Genomic DNA, 20,295 nt, shown 5'->3' with positions numbered 1-20,295 from the left:
TCCTTAGCAGACAGTTTGTTTTATTTAAGAGGTGAAGTCACACATCTGTGAAGATCTCTGATGAAATAGAGGACAAGCTCTTGGTAATTGTTTAATTAACTTCTTGCTTTAGCGCACTAGTTATGTGGGCCCGCTTCACATGAGAAGATTTTTCATAGGTATGGTATTAGACTTAGGAATAGCACTTCCATCCAAGCAAGGAAACATCTGTAACCAAGTGACCAGAGCAGTCTTTACTAGTGGATTCGTAGTTTGTTTTTAGCGTCTATGTTTGTCCAGTTTTGAAAAGAGAAGTTTGGAAATGAGACCATTTTGTTCCTCATGCGTTTAAAGAGAGCTCAACTTTATTCAGTAAACCTTTGAGTGCACACTCTTCCCACATTGATTCTTTCAAATCAAAATAAGAATATGTTATAAACAAATCTCTACTTCGTTTGAGTGCAGTGTTAAACTCCTTCTTATGGTCAGTGACTTGTTTTTTGACTTCATTGACAGGTCATGAGACTTATTTGATTTTAATGACTCGTAAGACTGGTGAATCATTTTCTTAATGTTCGTCAACATAAAGACAAAGTAGGTTTTTCATAAAAGAATTACTCAATCTTGATCTCAAAAACATGTCCGTTTGCTCCATTATCAATCACTGCAGATGTGAAGTATTGTTGATAAATTATTCAAACAGACTAATATAGATTTAACTGCCCGTTTAAAGACGGCACAAGTCCCTGGTGGCATATTATGAACAGCAAAGAAAGCTGAGGCTTCATTATAGGATCTACAGCCCACAATGACAGCTGATTCAATCAGGGCACCCTTCAGAGGGGTATAAAATATCACAATCATGCTGGCACAGGCCTCACCCTGTCTGTTCCATGGCTCACATCTGAGGATAGCTAAGGAGAGGGCTGTTCTTACTTTTAGTTGGACCAACAGAGTCTCTGAACCTAACCTGTTGACACTGTTGTCTGCCTCAGCTGCCCAGAGATTAAGGAGTGTTGGTGTATTGATAGCATTGACTCGGATGCTGTCTCAGATCACTCCAAAACTGCGTCATGTTCAGAGAGGCTGGTACCTCATGAAGATTGGTTTCAGTTTTTACTACAGAGTCCTCAGGGACAGGTGTGAGAGGCACCATCAACACACCTGGCAAAGATACCTCCATGCTGGTGGTGCGTCTCTCCCCCAGGGTTGACTATTTAGCTGATTTTGGTCTCTGTTTTATGACTCAGAGCTACCTCTGAGGGTAACGTGACTTTTCTTCTTGCCAGCTATAGCACAACCACTGAAATGTAGCGCTCCCAGCCCTCCTGCCCTCTGTCCAGCTCCCCAGGGCAGACTGCACCCAGCTATTTGTTTTAGGAATTGAAGAATGTGTCCATTGTCTGTGTGGAGTCATCCTGAACCGACTGCTATAAATGCCTCTTTTGTCCCAGTCCTTCGGTCTCCCAGCTATTCAAGCACAGACAGGAGTTTTTCTGCGCCAGGCGGCTCAATCCGTGCTGGGGTTTCAGGAAAGCTCAGGAGAAAGAAACCGACAGAGATGTGAAGAGGACACCAGGGTAACTGGAGACTATTTGGGTTTGAAGACAGGTGTATTCATCTTCCCCTCTGGAGATGCATGGTGCAACAAATACCTTATCAGGACTAAGAAAACCTGGGGCTCCGAGCTGAATGGATGCTGTGATTAATGCCAGATGCTGTACTGCCGGACCGTGTGTAAGGAGGCTAATCATCTTGTTCTGGCACTGAAACAGTGATATGATGCTATTTCATCAAACTATCAAAATGTATGCATACATTCTGTGATGTACTTCCTCCATTCCTGCTCCAATTTGTCTTCTATATTGTATATTCATTGTGCAATAGCTACTTCCAACACGATTACTGGTATTTACGAAATTTGGAAGTTGAATAGGCAAAATTACAGAGTGCTTTAAAAAAGTATACAGAGATATGCCTTGAATTTTTTGTGTGATTACAAACACGAATATCTAAATAATTTATTTGCATTTTACAAGATAGACTGATACATAGTAGCTGATAGTTGTGAGGTGTAAGGAAAACAATGCATGTTTTCAAAAAAATGTTTTCAACAAAATTTAAGAAAAGCATGCCATGCTTTTGCATTCAGTCTCAAGTCTTTTGCATCTTATGACAGTTTTCTTTCAGAATTGCCCTGTATTTAGCTCCATTCATCTTGCCATTAGCTCTGATCAGCGTCCTTTTCCTGCTGAAGAAAAGCATTACCACAGTATGATACTACCACCACCATGTTTCACAGAGGGGAAGGTGTGTTCAGGGTTGTGTACAGTGTGAATTTTCCACCATACCTTACACTTTGCATGTAGGCCAACATGTTTTCAAGTTTGGCCCCATCTGACCAGAACACGTGGTTTGTCTCCTGCTTGGCTTGTGGAAAACTGCAAACAGGACCTCTTATGGCTTTCTTTCAACAAATTCTTTCTTTCAATTTGCTTTCTTCATCCCACTGCCATAAAAGACTACACAACTAATTGTTGTGGAGTCACCAAATTATCCCACCTGAGCTGTGGTTCTCTGCAGCTCTTCCAGTTTCCATGGCTCCTTCTCTGAGTAATGCTCTTCTTTCTCTGCTTGTCAGTTGAGGTGGACAATCATGTGTTGGTAGGTTTGTAGTTGTGTTTAAAGCCATATATTGCATTCCACACATTTCAAATTTTTATTAGTGAAAAAAAAAACATATAATTTCGGGTCCGCTTTACAATTATGCTCCACTTTGTGTTTGTCAATCGCCTAAATTCCCAATATAATTGTGGTTGTGAGGGGAGAAAATGTGAAGAAAATTCAAGGGTGTGAATAATGTTTCAAGGCAATGTACTTCCTTCATATGTCCAAATTGTATTTTTCTCCTAAAGTAGTTGTTACCACAACAGTTACTGTTATTTGTGAAACAGAATGAGCAAAAAGGAAAGTGTGACTGTCACAAATAATTTTTGTAAGAACCACTGGGCATTTGCAATGGACTGGAAATAGAACCAGCAATTTTCCCCAAAGTGAAACACAGACAAAACACTGACAGGAGACTTGAGCCCACAGCTTCCACCGCTAATATAAATACATAAGGGTGTTAGAGAAATAAGTGTTTACAATGCTGCCTTTGCCAGTAGCATAGACTGTCTTCTACAAGGTGGTACAGTGGGCGGCAGAGCAAATGAATACACTGAACCTTTCACATATCAGGTTGGTGACCCTCTACATGTACGTCATACAGCAAACGTCTGTCTCACGCACCCCCTCCCACATATCCTCTGCTGTAACGAGCCATATGTAATAGCTGCAGCTTGTCCTCCATTTATAGACCACAGTGCTGAAGTTTTTTCTTTCTTTCTGAAGTGCAATGAAAGCAGTGAATCCAATACACAACGAGGGTGTTAAACTAAGATCAAAAGAAATTTGAAGTTCCTGCCAGCACGCACACACAAAACGACAATGGGCATAAAGTTGGCAGAGAAAGGATCAAAGACACAAGCTTTTAATTCCAGTCACAGGTAAGCATCATGCTGAGGTGCAGGAAAACCAAGTGGTTTGCCGCTGATGTTTGGAGCAAAGTAATAAGGGTCCCATCTATGGATGCTAATGCTGTCATAATGGCAGCAGTGTTGAGAAGTGAAACCAAGCCTGAATGAAGATTATAATCTAAACCTAAAAGGCTGCAATATGATGGAAAAGTTAAGTCTTTAGAGAGTAACCTGGTAGTTGGATCAGTACTGTTTAGGCCATAAAATGATAAAAATGTATAAACAAATTTATATTTTTTTGTTTTTTGTCTCATTTTCTGCTCTTACAAAGATTGCACAACATGCAACAAAATTATTTTTGATTTTACACAAAATAAATCAATGTGATGAAGTGAGTCTGTCAGTTCTCACAAAATGTATGCTGACTTTACCATATAATTCACAAACACATCTCAGGCTCAGCTGAAGAGCTTTAATCTAGTTGAAATTATTAATTTAAGATTGTTTGCCTTCTGTTCTAAATTCACATGAAACGTACCGTATTAAAGTTTGGAAAGAGGCTAAGGGGTGAGGATCCATTAAGTCTGAAGGGCAGGAGGTGTTTGAGGTTGAGCTGAGGCTGCAGAGGCCGCCCCGGCACGGGGAGAGAAGCAAGGAGCGAGTTGCCCTGGGTAGATGTACCTAGAGAACATAAAGAGATGTTTAGTAAAGGCTGAGGTACAATAATCCAGCTTTGTCTCATTAGAGAAGAATTACCTGTATGTATCTTATGTACAGTGCTGTGAAAAAATATGTGGCCTCCTGCTGATTTCTTCTTGTCACATTTAGTAGATGTTTCAGGTCATGAAACAAATTTTAATATCATAAAGATAACAGTCCACACATGGAGCAACATGAAACAGAAATAACCCTTTCCAAAGTGGCTATTCTGCAAAGAAGCATGGGACAAGCAGTTATTAGGGTGTGCAGCTCATAGTAGTGTAAGTTGGTGTGTAAAAATGTGTTTCTTTTTAAAAGCCAACCATAGTGTGTTTAGAGGGATGGGAAGTTTTACTGGACATACAGGTCCTTCTCAAAATATTAGCATATTGTGATAAAGTTCATTATTTTCCATAATGTCATGATGAAAATTTAACATTCATATATTTTAGATTCATTGCACACTAACTGAAATATTTCAGGTCTTTCATTGTCTTAATACAGATGAGTTTGGCATACAGCTCATGAAAACCCAAAATTCCTATCTCACAAAATTAGCATATCATTAAAAGGGTCTCTAAACGAGCTATGGACCTAATCATCTGAATCAACGAGTTAACTCTAAACACCTGCAAAAGATTCCTGAGGCCTTTAAAACTCCCAGCCTGGTTCATCACTCAAAACCCCAATCATGGGTAAGACTGCCGACCTGACTGCTGTCCAGAAGGCCACTATTGACACCCTCAGCAAGAGGGTAAGACACAGAAAGAAATTTCTGAACAAATAGGCTGTTCCAGAGTGCTGTATCAAGGCACCTCAGTGGGAAGTCTGTGGGAAGGAAAAGTGTGGCAGAAAACGCTGCACAACGAGAAGAGGTGACCGGACCCTGAGGAAGATTGTGGAGAAGGGCCGATTCCAGACCTTGGGGGACCTGCGGAACCAGTGGACTGAGTCTGGAGTAGAAACATCCAGAGCCACCGTGCACAGGCGTGTGCAGGAAATGGGCTAGAGGTGCCACATTCCCCAGATCAAGCCACTTTTGAACCAGAAACAGCGGCAGAAGCGCCTGACCTGGGCTACAGAGAAGCAGCACTGGACTGTTGCTCAGTGGTCCAAAGTACTTTTTTCGGATGAAAGCAAATTCTGCATGTCATTCGGAAATCAAGGTGCCAGAGTCTGGAGGAAGACTGGGGAGAAGGAAATGCCAAAATGCCAGAAGTCCAGTGTCAAGTACCCACAGTCAGTGATGGTCTGGGGTGCCGTGTCAGCTGCTGGTGTTGGTCCACTGTGTTTTATCAAGGGCAGGGTCAATGCAGCTAGCTATCAGGAGATTTTGGAGCACTTCTTGCTTCCATCTGCTGAAAAGCTTTATGGAGATGAAGATTTCCTTTTTCAGCACGACCTGGCACCTGCTCACAGTGCCGAAACCACTGGTAAATGGTTTACTGACCATGGTATCACTGTGCTCAATTGACTTGCCAACTCTCCTGACCTGAACCCCATAGAGAATCTGTGGGATATTGTGAAGAGAACGTTGAGAGACTCAAGACCCAACACTCTGGATGAGCTAAAGGCCGCTATCGAAGCATCCTGGGCCTCCATAAGACCTCAGTGCCACAGGCTGATTGCCTCCATGCCACGCCGCATTGAAGCAGTAATTTCTGCAAAAGGATTCCCGACCAAGTATTGAGTGCATAACTGTACATGATTATTTGAAGGTTGACGTTTTTTGTATTAAAAACACTTTTCTTTTATTGGTCAGATGAAATATGCTAATTTTCTGAGATAGGAATTTTGGGTTTTCATGAGCTGTATGCCAAAATCATCCATATTAAGACAATAAAAGACTTGAAATATTTCAGTTAGTGTGCAATGAATCTAAAATATATGAATGTTAAATTTTCATAATTACATTATAGAAAATAATGAACTTTATCACAATATGCTAATTTTTTGAGAAGGACCTGTATGTGCATTCTTAGCCCTCAAGGACAGAAAACCTCCCCCTCCTGCGCATGCATGCACACGCACATAAACACATCATTTAACTACTGATTTATTGGCCAAGGAAAGGTGGCTGCGTGAGAGGAAGACGAGAGATATCGGATTTCAAATGGACCAGGGATGAAGAGATTTCTAATTTTCCGCCTGGCTGCATTTCAGTGGACTGGTCCGCTCAGCTGTGCGCAGGCACTTATTCCTGCACCAGGATCAATCATTGGTGTCAGCTGTGGGTCACAGTGGCCACCCCGAAGCATGCCTGTCATTCAGCTCTTGTGGAACAGAAGAGCCATGGCTGCGTTGTTGCCTTCACAGCATAAAAAAGCAACCACAAACTGTACAAATTCACCAGCTTTTAAAGTACAATAGATGCCCCTTCAAAGAGAATATATTTAATACAAGATTTATATCCTTGTGTGCTTGGAGTTAAATAATAAAAAGAGCTGCTATTTTTTAAAATTGGTGAAAACATTTTCAGGTGAGCTAAAACCTGCATCATTGTATTTCTGTATGGTTTTAAGATTCATTTGTTTAAATTTTTTAAATGAGTAATTAGTTAGATAACCACAGCAATGTTTAATCTTGTAAACTGCAACTTAAAGTTGTTCAGCACCTGTTATGGAGGGTTTTAGTCATGCTTCTTTAAAACGCGGTTGGTAGTCGCATAGATTTTCTGAAATCTACTTAGAATTTTAAAAACATTTTATGAAAATAAATCCTTGCTCAGAATTGATCTGAAGCTTTACCTTTAGGACCAATATTTTCTTATATAGGCTATCCTTTTTTTTGGATGCGCAGTTTGATGTTTGCTGTTGAGAACATCACCATAATTATTTGTTTCATGCAATAATTGCTGTCCTTGCTACTCAACGTGATTGTCTAAAAGGAAACATTTACTATTATTTTGTCCCTTTTCTTCCATCCAAACACAACTTTGCTGGTACACCAAGTCTGAACTTTATTGGCTTACAATGGAAATTGCGGCACAGTCAGGGGTAAGGATGCAGGAATTGTTTCCTTTTTGAAGCTGTCTCTGTACAGTGCATTGGTGCACAACTACTCCGCAGATCTATGTCTTTAGCAGCTCTTTCCATTTTCTTCTAAAAGGAAACAAATTGCTCAATGTGATTATAAACTTTGGAAATATTTACTTGGGAAAATAGAGTTCCTAGTAGTGGTTTTCTATGTGAGAATCATATCAGTTAATTTTTAGAATGTAAGGTTGAGCAATTAAACGCTAGATGATGGTCTGACTCATTGTAAAGCTCTAAAATGTATATATTATGTCTGATATAAGCTACAGTGCTAAAAACTAAACACTAACACTTTATGAAAGTCATATTCAAGCAACTTTCTTAAGGTGCCTGAGAATCGAGCACAGGTCAAGACTTCAACCAGATATTGCATTAGATATGAGAGGTACACTGAAAAATTGGCTGGTTTTCAGCTTGAATGGCATTGATTAGACCTTCTGACAGCTGATCACATGCTCCGATCAGTTTAGAAATCTCAGAATTTAATCCACTTTCTCTCATTAAGACTTCTATTTTACAAATGCTAATGGTGCTAATCACTAAGATGCTAAAGACGTAATTATTTTGTCTTTGTTTTAAAAGAGTAAAACCCTTTTTTGTGCCAGCGCTCACTCACACACAGTATTATATCTCTGCTCCTAAAATTAACAATTCATAACCAGTCATAACAGAAAGGCTTTAAAAATATTTTTAATGATATTTTAAGATCTGCCTAAATTATAGTTTATTAAGTAAAACCATTGGCTAAAATCCACTTCAACAGGACAAACCTTTACAAAAACTGGAAACTTCAACCACAAAAATCTTATTGCTGCTCTCTAATAAACACAACAAACATACATGAGATAAATAAAATTAACTTTTTTAATTAAATCTTTTGCGTGGCTTTTCAGACATTTCTGGGTCTTATATATTTTAAAAACAACAGTCAATGATTGCACTTTTCAAAGTGTTTCTATCTTTACTAGGAAGCTTTTTGGAGATCAGTTCAACTTTTCACTAAAATATATTTAAAAAAAAATTATTTAAACAGGAAGCCAAACACACAAATGTAACCGTATTGAATGCAACCATCTCATGAATGCAACCATCTCACACATATTTTAGCTTATTAAAATTCAGTCAATTTAGAGACAGTCAGCTGGATCACATATAAAGAGTTCACAGAGACTGCTCACATATTCTTTCAAAGCCATCAGAAACTGAAAATGTCAAAATAAAGCATCACAGTTGCTCTGCAACATTTTGTGGTATATTTTTGTTCCTATTTGTTGTAATATTTTAGAGATGCCTCTTGTAGAATTGCTGTCAGGTTTGTGAGCAGTGATTGTTGTGTTATGTGGGCCATGTAAAGTGCAGAAGAGAGGCCAACAGGGATGGGGATTTTGTCAGTACTCTGGGCCATGGAGTTTTCCTGCTTGGCAGAATTGCCATCTATGACGCAAGACGCATGCTTTTGTGCGCGATTAGTGGATGTGGGACTGTGCATATGCTCCGTAGCGTGAAGATCTGGCCTGGCTTTGCCATGTGTGGGCTCTCCTCTTCTGTCTGTCTGACACCCAGAACGAGGCAGCCCAGCACGGATGCAGCCCACAGACACGTGGGCTGAAGCCGGCAGGGGATCGCTCCCACACGCGGCATGCGCATTCACACAAAAAACAAGGAAAAGCCAAGCTTTCTCTTGGCAAAGCTATAAGAGGAAAAAGATGGGCTTGCAGGGAGGACAGTTATCAGCTGATAGTGCTTTCCCACCTCTCTGTTACTCCCCAGGCAGCTTATTAAATCAGGGGCTGGCTGTTTGCCTCTTTGGATGATAACACTGCCACGGAGGCCCAGCCTGAATCCAGGCATGTGTGACAGCAAATGTGGAAGTGTGTGTGCTCAGATTGCATGTACTGGACGAATGTCACGCACACACATCCCAACAAAACTGCCTACGCATTGCTGAAAAACAAATAGCTCCTGGGCCAAGAGAAATTCAATATAAACAAATCCACAAAACACACACACACACACACACACACACATAGAGGCTCAGACAAAATCAAACAAGGTACAATTTTGTACTCGGCATATATTGTGAATGATTCTAAATGGAGCACAGTTTAAAGCAAGCTTAAGCACATTTTTTTATGAGGAGCGCATTTTTTTATTTCAGTATGCTCTTCCTATAACTCTGCATCCTCTTCCAACTGAATCCTATGAGTTCACTTTTGCATGTGGTTAGCCATATGGTTCTTCTGACCACGGTCATGACTGCATCAGAGCTCATATTTGTTTACGCTTCACTTGTGGTTCCGCATCCAGACAAGGGCTTGTTGAGGCATGGCCTGAAACCAAATCTCCAGCATCTTTCTTTCCCTCTATCTCTCTCTCCCTGATGACTTTGGGAACATAGCTGACTGTCTCTGGAAAACCTTCTCGAGGCAGGCCTCCTCTTCCTCTTCCTCCTCCTCAACCCATCACAGCGCCACATTCCTCCCTTTCATGAGTCACTGGGCTTGGTTACACAACAACAGCTGTCACATTGCATCTACTCGGGCATGTGTGTGTTTGTGTGGTGCATCTGAGCCGTGTAGTTCAAACATAGATTTTTCAATTATTTTTTACACAGGCACCTTAGAAAATAGAGGATTCCAGCATTAACTAGCTTGGTCATTTCAAAACAAACAACTCAAGATTGAAGTTATTTTTTGTAATTCTTGTGCAGTTCATCCTGTTTTCCTGTTGTTTTCTGATAAAATGGATTTCCTCACTTTTAACATCCTCACAACATATATCCATTCTGCATATCTATGGTGGTAAATGGCATAGGGAGAAGAATAGAAAAAAACTGTTTCTTTTTTACACAAAAGGCTCTGTCTGCAAAGAGTTTAACTCAATATGAATTTATCAAAAAACAAATGTCCAAAGATAATGTTTTCTTTAAACCAACAAGATGAGTCCAGCTTTCCTTTTATTTAATTATACCTTGGATGTCCCATTTGAGCTACTGTACCCAATGTAAATAAATAGTCATTACGGCTGCCTGTTGCACAGCAGAACATTATATGGTTTAGTGTTCTCCCTGCCATGCTCACTTAAGTTACTGGAAGAAAATCTGAATTATTTTTTAAGTTTGCCCAGTTATTATGAAAAGCTACCATGGAGTAAGCATCTACAGCGTATAAGAGGGTTCTGGTTTCAACCTCTGGTCCAGGTTGTTTCCTCCTCCATGGAGATACCTGTTTTTTTATTGACAGTGCAAGGAAGACAGTCAGACAGTCAGAAAAAAACATTTACTCCTGACAGCTTCATAACATTGTCTCAGTGAAAAGTGATTAGAAAGGGCTAAAGGAACAATAGGATGTTTATAGCTAATACAGGATTCATACTACTCAAGTTGCTGTAACACATTTTGTCCTGCTGGTCCCACAGCAACTCAATAAATCACAAACTTTCTGAACAGATATGAAGAACTGTCAAAAATATCCAAAGGAATCTTTGTGTGTTGAACACCCACTAATGATTTTAAAGAAGAGGCCAACAATGTATTTTGGATGTGTGCATGCCCTCAATGACCTCTCATGACCTCTGTTCATGTGCTGGACATCCGAGTTCAACCCAAAAGCAGTAACTGAAGTAATGGAAACTACCCCACCCTGACTCAACGTAGCAGGGGTTGAGATATTGCTGACCAAGAATATGCATTGATTTCTCAGGCAAGTCCTTTCTCACGGATGGATGGATGGATGGATGGATGGATGGATGATGGATGGATGGATGTATGGATGGATGATGGATGGATGGATGGATGGATGGATGGATGGATGGATGGATGGCCAACTGATACTTTACAAAACAAAAAAGAATGGATTATCCTTTGCTGGTAGCCCTGGTGTGACAATAAAGAAAAAAAGATGATCCGAGCAAACTGTGGATTTTGGCAATCAATAATTGGGCCTCTCTAATAAAAAAAAAATAATAATTACTTGAAAACATTTTTGAATAAACTTGAGATTATTCCAGATTGGTGATATTTGTTTGAATAAATTATTCCATCATTCTTGCATATTTGTTCATGCTGTCCATCTCTTATGGACAGCTGCATAGTCAATTAGATTGCCATGATCTAAACCACGATCTAGACTTTGGGCACAAAACTGTAACTATGTACATGCTAATCAAACATATTAATAGATCCAAGTGCAGACAACCACACAAATCAACCCATCTATCATCATTCCTCGCTGCTGTCAGATAAAATTCCCCGAACTCGTAAATAATTATTTGTCTCTCAGAATGAAAACATGTTTTAAATATACGTTTCCTCTGAGTGCTGTTGAATTTTCAGTGTCATTCACCAGATCTCTGATTCTCAGCTGCGCCCACCCGCTGAGAAACATTTTGACTGTCAGTAAGACCTTCATCATCAGGCCTCTGATCTGATTATCCAGCTGTGATAATGAATGCATCAACATCGCAACTTAAAAGTGTTGAACAGGAATTTGCAAGGGAAATTGCTGACCAGTGAGTTGATGAGTACTAAGTGCATGCAAAACCCGAACATAATTACCATGCACAGTTTAGATGATTCCTGTCATTTTGCAGCTGCATATATTAAACTAACTTATGATGTTTAGAACAGTCCTTATTGCCTTTTAGAGAGAATGCAAAGTTAGGTCCTGTAATGCACATATAAAGTCCCAACCGTTGTGCATCTGCAGCAGGGCAGTTTCATCCACCCCAACTGCCCTGCAAACATCTCAGTGGCTTCTGCCCTGCCTCAGACCACAGGCTGATGAAACTGGATCTGACAGCACTGTAAGAGACTGCAAATACAACACCATGTATGAAGAGCTGAAGGTTTCTTTTGTTACAATAAATCAAACCAACAGAGCATCCTTTGGAGTGCAGTAAGGAATAAACCATGATGTGCTTTGCATATTAATAGCTGCGTCAGATGTGCTTTGGCTGGAAACTGCAAATTGGCCTTGTGGTGGATTGAAGGCTTGGGGCCATTTGAGGGCTCAAAATGACATTGAGGTGCTGTGGGATGTCCGACTACACTCCACTAATAAAGAGAAAAGTGACTCCTAACAGCCAATTAGCTTATGAAATGATCAGCAGGTGGTGTGAAAGAAGCTGTGACAGGTATTACAGCAAAGACAGAGGACAATAACTAGATTATTTCATTTGTTTTTCCATTAGTGGTGGTAACTGGACAGAATGCCAGTCTATAACAGGGCCAACAAACAGCCACAGGAAAAAAGTATGGGAAGAAATATTGGAACACAGATAAAAAGTCACCAGAGCTTAGAGAGACTTAGAGGATACTTAAAACAACATGACAATAACACATCTGCTGGTATTACAGATTTATAGATGGCATGTTGCTTGTATTCATACATTTACAATAAAGGATTAGCTTGAATGTTTGGAAATCGGGTTCCTCGAAGTAATTATCAGTAATAGCTCTTCTACTTGCAGTAGAAATATGTCATCAATGTGAAATTGTTGGAAAGTAAATCAGTCCTTGAATTAGAGGAAACCAACAGCAAGTGACACAAACATTACCGTTTTTAGCTTTCTTTACCAATTTAAAACAAGTCACTGACTCTGTAGATGTTTGAAAGGTTTTTCACTGGACTCACCATCAGCTGATCCACTAAATTATCTGATGAGGCAGATGCATGATACAGTATACATCTTACTTGTCTGTTAGCTTTCACCATTCCAAGGTGGTATTACTCATGGTGCTAGGACCTCTTTCTAACATAAGGGAACTATTACCAGTAAAAACTTCACAGAACCACACTTCAACATATCCAAACTGATTTGAGGCTTCAGACTCAAAACACCGTATCTACCTTAAAACCAACATTACTTTTCCGCCCAGTGCTATCAATCAATGTTGAAACTGAGACCCCTACTGCATCGCTACAATCAGCTGATCTAAAGTAGATCAGCTGATTGTAGTAGTTAGTAGTAGTTTGCGCTTCCCTTGGGAACAGGGAAGAAATGAGGGATGCAGTCAGATAGTAGTTTGGGTTTAATGTAATCTTTTAATTTTACTAATATTTTTCTTCTGACTGGAAGTAATATAAATATTTTGGAAGTGGCCTATTCAAAGTCCTGACTTGAGTCTGATAAAGAATCTGTGGAGAGAGTGAAGGAAGGATGCTTTGAAATCTGTTTTATTATCTTTGGAGAAATGTCACATTTTCTATTAGAAACAAACGTCTGGGCAGAATGAATTAAATCACTTAAAATCAAAATCTGACAGGGGTATGGATGATCCTAGGCTTAACGATGACATCACTGTTATTTCATCCACTTAAATTATCTCATTATAATGAATGTTGAGCTATAAATATGAGCTGCGCACTTGGAAAGTGGCCAAATATATACTTGAAGATGCTTGCGCATTAAATGTAAAGTTTTGGTAATTTTTTCTCCATTTATATATTCTTTCTTCCCCTGCAACACTCAGACTGTCATACTAACTGAAATGAGTGGTAAATTAGATATGTTTATAAGAGTTCTGCAGATGACAATATGCTTCTGAATGTGTGCACAGGAGGGAGATATAGTTTAAAAAGCGCTGCAATAAATATTTGACTAGAACGGAGTGCCCTCTTTGCCTGCTGCCAAACAGTCAGTTTTTTTATTTCACTATTAGAACACAGTTGTGTTAGGCCTTCTCTTCTGTATATCTGTGAGGCAGAAGAGCTAGCAGGGATCTAAAAATCTACATGCAGAAGGATATTTCAAGCGGAGATACTTGATGTCTAATAAACCTGTGAAGAATGTCTTAAAAGATTATGTTTAATCTCAGTACAGTTACCATCTTCCCTCCTAAAATCTCTCACATGTAGTCTGCCCTCTTTTCTTCCTCTTTTCCTGGAACTGCCAAAGGTGCCAAGCTGCTCCATGTGGCCTGATTATATGCAGGGCTAAGCACAGTTTGACCCATGACTGAAAATGGAGCAGTCACCACAAGGAGTGATGACTTCAGGACTTCTTTTTTGAAAATGTGTAACCTCAGAAGAATGATTTTGCGTCAATCAGCCTGTAAACTGTAGCTCAACCTAGAAATATCACCTCTAATCAATAAGAAGCGGCACACATGAATTTGCTTTGGGTTTGTTTAATTACAAAAAAACAAACAAACTGTGAAACGCTACTTGTACAGCATTTAAAAAAACACATACCCCTCACATTTTTGTAAATATTTCATTATATCTTTACATGGGACAACACTGAAGATATGGTGGATGTTAGAGATCTTGCTCTCCTCCACCTTCCGTTTGAGGATGCCCCACAGATGGTCAATAGAGTTTAGGTTAGGAGACATGCTTGGCCAATCCTGCACCTTTACCCTCAGTTTCTTTAGCAAGGCTGTGGTCATCTTGGAGGTGTGTTTTGGGGTTGTTATCATGCTGGAATACTGTCCTGCAGCCCAATTTATAAGGGGAGGGGTCTTGTTCTGCTTCAGTATTTCACAGTACATATTGGCATTCATGGTTCCCTTAATGAACTGCAGGTGAATGAATGGCAGCATTCATGTAGCCCAAAAGCCCCTTCACACTCCCACCACCATTCTTGACTACAAGCAAGACACACTGGTCTTTGTACTCTTCACCTGGTTCCTGTGACACACGCTTGACACCATCTAATTCAAATAAAATTAATTCTGTCTCATCAGACCACATTGCATTGTACAATTGATAGATTTCTACACTAAAATCCAAATAATTTAGTTCTAAAACTAGGTGTTTTTTTGATAGCTATGATTTGTTTTACGCTGGATCAAGTTTTTCCATGAACTTCAGGATATTAAAACTTGCCAGTATAGCAACACATCTGGAAATCCTCATTTCAGTGCAAAGGCAACCTTATGGGACATTCTATTTTCATGAGAAGTTTGATATTCCGAGTACCCAGACAGAAATACAAGAACCTCCCCTGACATCAGAATTCTGACTGAAAGTCATAGGTTGCTCAGCAGGATTCAGTTCAGCTTCCAATCTGGCCCAGGCACATATAAAACACAGTGAAATGACACATGTTAAGCATTTACTGTATTTGCACATCTGACAGCTTTATTTAATTAAACCAGAGGCACATATAGTTCTGTACAACATCTATTTGTGAACATGTCCCTTTAATGTTTGAACCTATAAAATGCAGTGAAGAATATTGCTTTCTGTTTGTATTGCTAACAGTAGTTAGTACCACAACAATAAGCACATTCCACAGTTTGTTCCCTGACTTGCAACAACAACTCGGGGCTGAAAGTCAGGTAACAAAACAAATTTAAAAAAAAACTTCCTTCGGCCTAACAGCTAGCAGTACATGCTCAATTTGGAGCTGTGTGAGCTTCTTCCCAGCCGAAAACCTTGTCATTTTGTCATGGCGCTTAATTTATTGACATAGATATCACAGATTTCTTGTTTCAGCTGCTTGGTGAGATCCTTGTTGCAGTCAGTGCAGGATGAGACTACTTACGCATAGCAGTCACGGTAAATAGAACGATGCAATAAATTATTTGGAACACCGCCAACACAGTGTGGGTTTCCATGTTAGCATCAGACCAAGGTGGCCGGCTCTCCATCAAAACAGTCCACACCGGTATGGGCATTGTGCAAGCCAAACATTATGAGCAACCACTGCTACCAGGCTCTTCCACGCAGCAAACAGTGAACCACAATCCCGCCAGGGAAGTTTTGTGCATGCTAAAAACAGTCAGGGAACTCTTCTTTATGCACATTCAGAAATCCTGTCCAAGACCTTACAGTGACCATCTAAGTGCTGACTAAAATGTTGCAATCTAAATTCAGTGTGAAGGGGAGTGACCAAAGAGAAAAAGGAAAGAAAAAAAAAAAACAGATTTAAACTTGAAATGGACAAGCAAGAAACAACCAAAAGAAAGAAACTGCAAATAAAGGGAAAATCAACCCAAAGACCTGCTTTCCAGTACAACTACACAGTACATTAAGTGTGGTAAACAGCCACAAAGTACATTGACAACAGTACAACATAAAACTATACATATTTAAAATGTCTTTGTTTACAGCTAGGTGGAGCTGAAGTCAAATTCCTTGTTTGTGTGAACATATTAAGCGAAAAAACTGATTCTGATTCTATAAACAATTTGACTACATAGTACTTCAAGTCTAAAATCACAATTTCCACTGAATGGGTCAAATTTCTATTTAAAAAATTACAAATTAAGTTTCTTCTTTATGATATACAAAAGGTACAGTTAATCTAAAAAGAATATAAAAACCCCTAGGAGATGTATGTTTAAAATATCTTTGATTATCTTGCTTCTTCTCACTGGAAGTGATTAACATTTTTAAGTGGCCAAGCCAGAGTTCTCACTTGAATTGGATAGCGAATCTGTGCAAGGAATAAAAGATTATGGTGATGGAATGGAGGCCTTCCAACCTCAAACACTTAGAGATCGTTACCAAAGATAAATCACCAAAATACCAGTGGACATATGCAAAAAGCTGGTCAACAACTGTTTGATTGCTAAGATGCCAATACAGGTTTTTCCTTTCATTACTGATAAGGGAATTATTATAAATATTATATATATTATTCTATTTTTTTTTCAACATGTAATTTTAAATACAATGTAAATAATGATAACAGATTCCATTTACATCGATGCTGGTACGTTGTTTTATTATCATTTGAGACATACCTATCTCATTTCCAATCAAAAGTTCTTGGTTGAAAGAAAACATTTTAAATATAAATCTGGTAGGGGTATGATTAATTTTTTAACTGCGTCTTGCTGTCAATGCACAGTCAGCATAACTTGTTTCTATGGCAAATTAGGAAAAATCATGTATTGCTTCGTGTTATTTCTACTGGTACAGTATACAGTACAGACCAAATGTTAGGACACACCTTCTCATTCAAAGAGTTGTCTTTATTTTCATGACTATGAATATTATAGCTTCACACTGAAGGCATCAAAACTATGAATTAACACATGTGGAATTATATACTGAACAAAAAAGTGTGAAACAACTGAAAATATGTCTTATATTCTAGGTTCTTCAAAGTAGCCACCTTTTGCTTTGATTACTGCTCCACACACTCTTGGTATTCTGTTGATGAGCTTCAAGACGTAGTCACCTGAAATGGTTTTCCAACAGTCTTGAAGGAGTTCCCAGAGATGCTTAGCACTTGTTGGCCCTTTTGCCTTCACTCTGCGGTCCAGCTCACCCCAAACCATCTCCATTGGGTTCAGGTCCGGTGACTGTGGAGGCCAGGTCATCTGGCGCAGCACCCCATCACTCTCCTTCTTGGTCAAACCGGATGGAATAGCATGCCGCTGCAAGATGCTGTGGTAGCCATGCTGGTTCAGTATGCCTTCAATTTTGAATAAATACCCAACAGTATCACCAGCAAAGCACCCCCACACCATCACACCTTCTCCTCCATGCTTTCACAGTGGGAACCAGGCATGTAGACTCCATCCGTTCACCTCTTCTGCGCCGCACAAAGACACAGTGGTTGGGACCAAAGATCTGAAACTTGGACTCATCAGACCAAAGCACAGATTTCCACTGGTCTAATGTCCATTCCTGGTGTTCTTTAGCCCAAACAAGTCTCTTCTGCTTGTTGCCTGTCCTCAGCAATGGTTTCCTAGTAGCTATTTTACCATCAAGGCCTGATTCACACAGTCTCCTCTTAACAGTTGTTCTAGAGATGTGTCTGCTGCTAGAACTCTGTGTGGCATTGACCTGTTCTCTAATCTGAGCTGCTGTTAACCTGCGATTTCTGAGGCTGGTGACTCGGATGAACTTATCGTCCGCAGCAGAGGTGACTCTTGGTCTTCCTTTCCTGGGGCGGTCTTCATGTGAGCCAGTTTCTTTGTAGCGCTTGATGGATTTTGCGACTGCACTTGGGGACACTTTCAAAGTTTTCCCAAATGTTCGGACTGACTGACCTTCATTTCTTAAAGTAATGATTGCTACTCGTTTTTCTTTACTTAGCTGCTATTTTCTTGCCATAATACAAATTCTAACAGTCTATTCAGTAGGACTATCAGCTGTGTACTGTATCTACCTCCTGCACAACACAACTGATGGTCCCAACCCCATTTATAAGGCTTGAAATCCCACTTATTAAACCTGACAGGGCACACCTGTGAAGTGAAAACCATTTCAGTGACTACCTCTTGAAGCTCATCACAGAATGCCAAGAGTGTGTGGAGCAGTAATCAAAGCAAAAGGTGGTTACTTTGAAGAACCTAGAATATAAGACATATTTTCAGTTGTTTCACACTTTTTTGTTCAGTATATAATTCCACATGTGTTAATTCATAGTTTTGATGCCTTCATTGTGAAGCTACAATATTCATAGTCATGAAAATAAAGACAACTCTTTGAATGAGAAGGTGTACCCAAACTTTTGGTTTGTATAGTATATGTTTTGTGTTTTAACTGTTCCAACTATTTTATTATTATTAAACTTAAATTGAAAAGACTATTAAAGTTTAATTTTGTCCAAATTTAGACAGTCGAGGCTAAGGCTGACTGTTAACATTGCTTGGGTAAAGGATGTTTATACTCTTAAAGGAACAAGGAAGAAATGAGGGATGCAGTTAGTTAAACTTTAAAACTGACATTTCTTTATTTTAAAATTTGGTAAGATTGATGTTGTTTTAACATACTGTTACACTTGTAGTTTTTAAAGTGATGTATATCCCCGAACTGTAAATCTTCCAAACTACAAATAGGCTTTCAGCCGCATGTCTCAGTCTACAGTCTTTTGGCTCAGCAGTGAGATGAGGTGGCTCTGTAACAGGACCTTGTGGAGATGCTTCTTCTCCCGGGGTAAGTCTATAACGAGTTCTGTCAGGCAAACGGTGAGCAGCGTGTTGCTTCCAAGCCCAACCTGAGCAGAGGCGAGGCCCATCTGTCAAAAAGAGACGATAAGCCTGGAGCATCCAGAAACAAATTGCTCAGCCTCCCTACTGTGAAACCCTACCAGGCAGCAGGCTGCAGATAGGATACAGAGATGCTACTGACTCCTGATGTAGCAACAGGAAAAAGAAGGCAGAGCAGGGATGTCAGGAACAAATAACTCTATGCAGATGGTGCTGACAACAGGCCACTGCTCGGATGCATTCAGAGTTAAGAAAATGTTACTATTTTTATGACACCTGTTAGACTTTTACTTTCAGTTAAAAACAAACAACACATTCAGAGAACAAAAAGGTTCAAGGTCAAACTATGACAATTTAAGAGATAAACTAAAGCTCTCATAGTCACAATCCTTCAGAAACATCTAGAAAGAGGTGAAGTGCAGCTGATTCAAAGATGCGCAATGCCTATACATTTAGAGAGAGCCGAAGTGGACCAGGATTGACAGGAATTCATATGAGGTCTATTTCCACAGCAAATCAGGCAATTTGTGTAAATGTACACTAAATACAACATCGCTTTTTACATGAATAAATATCAGGCTGGTCAGCCAAGCATCACAGAGCCATCATAGCGACCACGACAACTAATTATAAATTGATTAGATGTGGTAGGTGAGCTGGGATGACGGGATCTTTTAAGGAGAAAATAAGCACAAGACAGAGGTTGCTTTCTAATTTTATCTCCTCAGCTGACGAGATGTGGGTAAAAACACTTGCTCAGATGGAGGGAGGCAGAAACAAAGCTGGTGACTCGGCTGTTATGGGATGAAAATAAAGTTGCAGTTCTAAGTAAACAGCCAATTCTTTGAAACACTACAGCTTAACATGCATAGGAAAAAAAGCCCTGTGCAGTAAATGATGTGCTTGGAGGTGCAGTTTACGTGACAAATTGTAGATACTGCAGACAAGAGGCTTAACAACAATAGATAACTGCAACATATATTTCATTTTTAATTATTACATTCACAGTTATGCAAAAATAAGTTTAAATGTTTCCCACAGAAGATCTGTTCTGCCCATCAAATAGACAGAACATCAACTTGATCCAACGTCCCCAAGTTATTTTCCGTCCCTTTCCAGGTTTTTGGTGGATGTTTAATTGAAAACACAGAATTACATCCAGCTTTCAGGA

At 39.6% G+C, this 20,295-nt stretch overlaps 1 protein-coding gene across 2 annotated transcripts in view; it reads right to left on the bottom strand.

Moving 5' to 3' along the window:
• Positions 1 to 20,295, bottom strand: part of LOC124863683 (zinc finger protein 385C-like) — a 213,753-nt gene that overhangs the window by 36,559 nt on the left and 156,899 nt on the right. For both annotated transcript variants that reach the window (XM_047358112.1, XM_047358113.1), the window contains exon 4: positions 4,036 to 4,178. In XM_047358112.1, the coding sequence (XP_047214068.1) occupies positions 4,036 to 4,178 (143 nt within the window). The remainder of the gene's footprint in view (positions 1 to 4,035; positions 4,179 to 20,295) is intronic.

The sequence above is a fragment of the Girardinichthys multiradiatus genome, chromosome Y (assembly GCF_021462225.1).
Source record: "Girardinichthys multiradiatus isolate DD_20200921_A chromosome Y, DD_fGirMul_XY1, whole genome shotgun sequence".
NCBI lineage: Eukaryota > Metazoa > Chordata > Actinopteri > Cyprinodontiformes > Goodeidae > Girardinichthys > Girardinichthys multiradiatus.
The sequence above is the reverse complement of the archived record's forward strand: the minus strand, read 5'-3'. Positions and strand labels throughout refer to the sequence as shown.